Below are 7421 nucleotides of genomic sequence, written 5' to 3'. Positions count from 1 at the left end.
AGAGCAAATCCCATTATCTCTATTGTTAGCTGACTTTTGCTAGCATTCATTTACTAGTTAGAATGCATAAAAAAAGAAAAACATACGTGTTCTTGTCTTACATAAGGATGGTGAATTATAGGCATTTGTTTTTTTGAAGTGCACGTCCCCGTTGAAGTGAAAGAAAGTAACTAAAAAGAACAAAAATATAACGTATTTTCCGCTGAGCGCACAATAAAATTAATCATTATTGGGAGTGGGTCCGTAACCACGAAATGGCCTAAAACGAGAACCACACGTATGGATTGATGGTTGTAAGGACAGGAGGATGGATGGACCGATCCAAAATCCAGCCTTTTATTGAGAGAGACTCAATGAAATATGGATGGATAACAGAAGGACAAATGGATAGAAGGACACTAAAAAAAGAATGTATGTGCTTCAGTTCAGTAGTTTTGTGTTTCTTGCTCTATTTTTGATAACCACATAATGACAGAGTTGCTGTATATGAAAGTCGCCTCCCTCTCCAATGGCTTATATAAACCTCTTCCTTTCTCCACGGCACCTCCTCGCTGGATTCCTTGGAAGATTCTCTTCTACCTACCGAAGTATACCTACCGCCTACCTTCTCCGCCACCGAGCTCTGCAGAAACATGGACAACTACTCGTACAACTTCCCCTCTGACTGCACACCTCTAACCAACTGCAAGTCTGCCCGGAAACCAGCCGGTTCCACCGTGGTCAACATGGGCCACATGGGCAAGACCCCTCCTCGGGACTACCTGTTCTGGTCCCTGTGCAACACCTTGTATGTCAACTTTTGCTGCCTGGGATTCATGGCGCTCCTCTACTCCATCAAGGTGAACGTTTCTTTCACATGAGCAGGCTAACAGGGATTATGATGTAATGACTCTTTGCATGCATTCATTTTACATTCAAGTGTGATGATAACTGTAAAGTCCGAAGTGGTCTTATAAAGTCTGCCATTTAAATTGATGCAAAAAGAGAGTTTGTAGGCAAGACTGAAGAGGTTTTACTGCACAGGCGTCAAGTGACCGGCCTTGAGTCCTAATTAAAGACGTCGCCTGGCTCCTCTCGAGGTTAAAAATGGCATAATTGGCATGTTCCGTGTGGGCGAGGCCTGCAGAGAAATTAGAGGGTGCTCAAAGAAAGTCTGACTGCTCCAATTCAAAGCAGCTGTACTTGACAATACAAATATTTCATTTCAAACTTTTAAAAGAGAGTTCAATAAACTCTAATCACAACACCAATCCTAAACCTAGTCCTAAAACTAACCCCAACACTAGCACTACAACTAAGCCTAAAATAGGTCCTAAATCTTACACCGCTAATCCTGAAACAACCCTAACTGTAGTTCGTAACTCTAACCCCACCATTAACATATCCCTAAACCTAGTCCTGAAACTAAATGGTAAATACTTGTATAGCGCTTTTCTACCTTCAAGGTACTCAAAGTGCTTTGACACTATTTCCACATTCACCCGTTCACACACACATTCACACACTGATGGCGGGAGCTGCCATGCAAGGCCCTAGCCACGACCCATCAGGAGCAAGGGTGAAGTGTCTTGCTCAAGGACACAACGGACATGACGAGGTTGGTAGAAGGTGGGGGTCAAACCAGGAACCCTCAGGTTGCTGGCACGGCCACTCTCCCAACTGCGCCACCTCAAACCTTGGTTGTGAACTAACTTTAACATTTATCCTGAAACTAACCTTAACACTGGACATAAGATTGCCCAAGCACCACTCTCATAACTAACCCTACTGCTAAAATAACCCTAACCCCAACTCTAACTACACCTTTAAAATACACCTAATCTCAGTCCTAAAATTAACTAGGCCTGAAGCTAACCCTGAACATGAGATAATCTTGACACCAAAACTACCCTGGCCCTAATCAGTGTTCCAAAATAGTTCTAGACCTAATATTAACATAAACCTTGACTCTAACCCTTGTCTGAAGACTAAATCCTAACACTAACCGAAAGACTAACCATAACCCTAGTCCACTAATTCAGGCTTAACGTAAAACTAATCCCGGTCCTAAAACTAATTGTAGTTCTACCCCAAAAATGATCCTAACCATAGTCTTAAAAAAACAGACTGTAGTTATAATCCTAACTCTAGTCCTTAAAAAAACATAACCCCAGTCCTAAAACTAACCTTAGCCCAGGGCCTGTAACAATCCTAACCCTGGACATAAAATAGTCCTAACACCAATCCTAAAACAATTGCAAAATAACATTAAATCTAAAATTAACAGAAACCTTAACATTAACCTTTGTCTGAAGACTGAATCATAACACCAACCCTAAAACTAACTATAAACCTAGCACCAAAATTTACAGTAATTCTAGCCCTTAAATAAAACTAATCCTGGTTTTAAAACTCAACGCATCGCTAGTTCTAAAATGAACCTAATCCTAAACAAAACACAACTGTAGACCTCAATCTAGCTCTAGTCCTTAAATTACCCTAATCACAATCCAAGAACCACCTCCGCCCTTAAAACAGTTCCAAAAAAATCTCTCAAACTAAAATGAACAACAACCTGTGCGTTACCGAATACATTTTAAACTCCTTTTATTTGTTTTTAAATGTCTAAACAACCTCGCGCCAACCTATCTCTCCGACCTCCTTCAGCCTTACTGCCCCACCCGATCCTTAAGATCAGCCGATCAGCTGCTGTTGACGGTCCCTGACACAAGGCTGAAGCTTAGAGGTGACAGAGCTTTCGCCGTTGCTGCTCCCAAGCTCTGGAACGACCTACCCCTGAGTGTTAGACAAGCCTCCTCTCTTCCTGTTTTTAAATCTCTCTTAAAAACATACTTTTATTCCATGGCTTTTAACACTGAGTGATATCCATCCTGCAATGGCGCCCCATAATACACCTGCTGTGATCCTGTTTTTATGTTTTTATGTTTTTATTAATTCTATTTTAATTATTTATTTTTTATCATGTTCTGTTTGTGTTGTGTTGTGTTTGCTCGGTACTCGTTTTATCTTTTAACCTGCTCATTGTACAGCACTTTGGCTACCCCTGTGGTAAATTTTAAATGTGCTTTATAAATAAAGTTGATTTGATTTGATTTGACTTGACTCGAACCCTTGTCTGAAGACTGAAACCTAACACTAGCCCCAAGTCCAAAAAATGTACAGTAAAACTAAAAAAGATAACCCTGGTTTTAAAAATGTATCCTAACACTACCTCTAAACTGATCCTAACCCTAGTCCTAAAACAAAACCTGACTTTAGTCCAAATCTTAAATCTAGTCCTAACCATCAGGCTAAATCCTAAACTGCTCCCTGAAATAATCCTAACCCAAGTCCTCAGACTGACCTCGAGTGGAGCCATAAGACCGTAGATTTTGCCATGAAGGTTTTTTAAGCAAAGCTCAGATCAGTAACTCTCGGTTCTTTTTCAGGCTCGGGACCAGAAGACTCAGGGCAACCTGCAGCTGGCCCAGGAGTGCTCGGACAAAGCCAAGTGGTACAACATCCTGGCGGCTGGCTGGAACCTGATGATTCCTCTGCTGGCCGTGGTGCTGCTGGTGCTCCTGCTGGTCCACTTGGGATCCTCGCAGGGCTCCTTCGACTTCCTGGGAGAAGACGGATTCCAGAACTTCCTCAAACTGTTCAGTTGGTAGACGGTGCGCACGAAAAAAAAACACCAAGGCAATTTGATTTCATCCGACACAAAAATTACACTTTCTTTTTATTTATTTTATTTATGCAACAATCATCTTCTCCCAGCTAATTCTTAGACTTCTTAGTTGCATTCTTTTGTTTAAACACATTGTAATGGTGATTAGAAATGCTGATTGATCATAGCCATGTTTCCTTCATATTTACTCTAGAGCGAACAGTGGTCTGCTTAATCTTTGTCTGAGAGAGTTTTTTTGTAATTTAATTGCAATATTTAAAATTAAAGGTCCTCTATTATGCAAAAAATATGTTTTAATGAAGTTCTAACCATTCTAATCAAATCATGTTTACTGTTTATTTGCATATCAATTAACGTACAATAATTTGCAGTAAATATGCCAGATTTAGCACAGTGCTAGTTTAGTGAATTTGATTATTTAGTTTTTCTTTTGCGAATATGCTAACCAAGTATGATAGTACAGTGCATGATAGCACTTTAGCACACACAGCTATATTGGTATTGATAACGTTTGTGTTCTCCTGTCCCACTCCTTAATGTTACGTTGTTTTATGTATAGTTCCAGCTAATAGGATGACCTAGCACGACGTTAAAGTGTAATGATAGCACTTTAGCACACGCAGCAATGCTAATATCATTAATGTTTGTGTCGTACTGTCCCACTCCTTAATGTTACGCTGTTTTATGTATAGTTCCAGCTAATAGGATGACCTAGCACGACGTTAAAGTGTAATGATAGCACTTTAGCACACGCAGCAATGCTAATATCATTAATGTTTGTGTCGTACTGTCCCACTCCTTAATGTTGCGTTGTTTTATGTATAGTTCCAGCTAATAGGATGACCTAGCACGACGTTAAAGTGTAATGATAGCACTTTAGCACACGCAGCAATGCTAATATCATTAATGTTTGTGTCGTACTGTCCCACTCCTTAATGTTACGCTGTTTTATGTATAGTTCCAGCTAATAGGATGACCTAGCACGACGTTAAAGTGTAATGATAGCACTTTAGCACACGCAGCAATGCTAATATCATTAATGTTTGTGTCGTACTGTCCCACTCCTTAATGTTACGCTGTTTTATGTATAGTTCCAGCTAATAGGATGACCTAGCACGACGTTAAAGTGTAATGATAGCACTTTAGCACACGCAGCAATGCTAATATCATTAATGTTTGTGTCGTACTGTCCCACTCCTTAATGTTACGTTGTTTTATGTATGGTTCCAGCTAATAGGATGACCTAGCACGACGTTAAAGTGTATTGATAGCACTTTAGCACACCCAGCTATGCTAATATCGTTAATGTTTGTGTCGTACTGGCCCACTCCTTAATGTTAACTTGCTTTTATGTGCAGTTACAGCTTATATGATGACCTAGCATGATGTCAAAGTGTAATGTTAGCACTTTAGCACACACACAGCTATGCTAGTCTTGCTAACGTCTGTGTCCTCTTGTCCCGCTCCTTAATGTTACATTGTTCTATGTGCAGCGTTACAGTGAATATGCTAACCTAGCATGATGTTAAAGTGTAATGTTAGGACTTTAGCACATAGTATGGCTAATGTTTGTGTCCTCAGGTCCCACTCCTTAACGTACTAGTAGAGTGGAAAAACAAGTTGCCTCTATATGGAAGCTATTATCAAATATGTATCCGATTTATGACACCAAAAGACTTCCAAAGTTTGCGAACATGTAGATATGATCAAAATAGTATCAATCTCACAGAGATTCCCGAGCCATTTCGAGAGTTAACGAGGAAGCCAGTTACGTGATCCGTGACTTAGCGTTAGGAACCACAGACCTCTTTTCCCATCCACAACAATGTTAATCAAGCAGACTTTGTGAAAGCCAACAAAGATTACTTTAGGAAAAAATTATGATTCAGAACTTTATATTTTTGAACCCGAACAGAAGGAGGATGAGCAATAAGCTTTAGAAGCCGAGTGCTAAACGGATGTAGCTTTATTGTGACCCTCTAGCGTCAGCAGTATTGCTAGGTGCTAAACATACAAACTAACCATAATAAAACATGATAAACCAAACACTTACCGTACAATTTCTACTCTCGCTGGGATGCCGACCGACGGGACGCTCACTCTGTTCATTCTGTTTAGATGAAGATTCATTTACAATCTTCACGAAGAGGTTAAAAAAAAGTTGGCGCAACTACGTATTTTTTGCCATCTCGGGGGATGTCAAAGTCGGCCAGCTTCTCAGTCCATGGCCACATTTGTCTACCACCAGGTGAGAGATGCATGAATTATACGATAGAATTAACTTTAAGCACGTTTGAGACAAAGCAGAAGCAGCCGCTGGCTAACTGTGTCAACAGTAGCAGTGTAAGCTAGCATTAGCTAATTGCTATCAATGCGCCGCTAAAATAGGCCATCTCTTTTGGCGCTGATAATAACAATATCACTCATATTTGGTTAATTTTCAGGTCATGACATGTAAATGGGGTATTGTTGGCGGTTTCGGGATTTTTTTAAGAGGGTATATTGGGCGCAATAGAGGACTCTCGATCTGATGACTCAATTGTTAGTTATTCATTTACGATTTTGAATGCGTGAAAAAGCCAAGCCTATGTTGTTCTTGTCTTTCATAAGGATTGTGAATGATAAACAGCACATTTCTTTCTAATTTTTGCATACTTCCAGTATGACTGATCTGATATTATGAAGCGCTACTGCAGTGACCTGGAATCTACGGAAACTGCTAAAGAAATTCGGAGCAGAATATTCAAAATGGCTGACTACATCTGTGGCATTTTGTGACGTTTAGACGGTATTTTCACAAACTTTGCGGATTGTAAATACAATTGAAGATGGTTTAATGGATACAATGAAACTCAATTAAGCATATCAAGTCAACTTGTTTTACCACTCTACTGGTACTCCAATGTTATGTTGTTCTACTGTATGTGCGGGGTTACAGTGAATATGCTAACTTAGCGTGGTGTTAAAGTGCAATGTTAGCACTTTAGCACATACTGTGTCCTCCTGTCCCATTCCCTAATGTTACGTTGTTTTATGTAATGTATAGCACCTTTTACATTAGTGCATGTAAAAAGTGGATAAAGTACTGATGACATCTATTAAACAAGACAAGATGCAAGGAATTAAACAGAGACAGAATTAAATTTGGCTCAATTGAGGAGAGACGTCTGGACTGTACTCTTGAACAGTCTCACCACGCTCTGGCGAAAGATTGTACGCCTCCTCTTTTATTTGGACTTTCCCTGATTACATGGCAACAGCTGTTTCAAAGGGACGGGGGTCGTAAACAGCCATCGCCTTTGATTACAACATTTCAAAGAAAAGGTCCCTGGAGGGGAGTCAGGTCCTGCTTCCTCTTCGCTTTGTAGATCTCGGGTCAAGACAATAACTTTCTGTTGGATGTGAGTGTGAATGTTGTCTGTCTATCTGTGTTGGCCCTGCGATGAGGTGGAGACTTGTCCAGGGTGTACCCCGCCTTCCGCCTGATTGTAGCTGAGATAGGCTCCAGCGCCCCCAGCGACCCCAAAGGGAATAAGCGGTAGAAAATGGATGGATGGATGATTACAATACATGAAAGAAACAGAACACCTTCATGTTGCTTCCCATCCTACACAGTGGAGTTTTACAAGCCTTCTGCTTGGTAGGATAAAAGACAGCTTTTGTCTGCTCGCCGGGAACTCATTGAAACACAACGTTTTGTGATAACTTAGATACAATTATTCTGACACAGTGCTTCTTGGAGACACACACTGTT

The 7421-nt window shown here is 40.5% G+C and overlaps 1 protein-coding gene across 1 annotated transcript; it reads left to right on the top strand.

The window, feature by feature from the left end:
• The first annotated feature begins 615 nt into the window (after positions 1–615).
• On the top strand, positions 616–3723 carry ifitm5 (interferon induced transmembrane protein 5). The gene is made up of 2 exons (XM_061958920.1): positions 616–839; positions 3429–3723. The coding sequence occupies exons 1-2, from the start codon at positions 633–635 to the stop codon at positions 3648–3650; spliced, it is 429 nt and encodes a 142-aa protein (XP_061814904.1). The 5' UTR covers positions 616–632; the 3' UTR covers positions 3651–3723.
• Positions 3724–7421: the final 3698 nt, after the last annotated feature.

This window comes from Nerophis lumbriciformis, linkage group LG05 (genome assembly GCF_033978685.3).
Source record: "Nerophis lumbriciformis linkage group LG05, RoL_Nlum_v2.1, whole genome shotgun sequence".
In the NCBI taxonomy this organism is placed as follows: Eukaryota; Metazoa; Chordata; class Actinopteri; order Syngnathiformes; family Syngnathidae; genus Nerophis; species Nerophis lumbriciformis.
This window is presented reverse-complemented; position numbering and strand designations above follow the sequence as displayed.

What these genes read in the sequence shown, in the direction of transcription:
- ifitm5 (XM_061958920.1), top strand. Translation starts at nt 633, where the DNA reads ATGGACAACTACTCGTACAACTTCCCCTCTGACTGCACACCTCTAACC. An exon ending in CGCTCCTCTACTCCATCAAG is followed by an intron (nt 840 to 3,428) that starts GTGAACGTTTCT and finishes GTTCTTTTTCAG; the next exon opens with GCTCGGGACCAGAAGACTCA.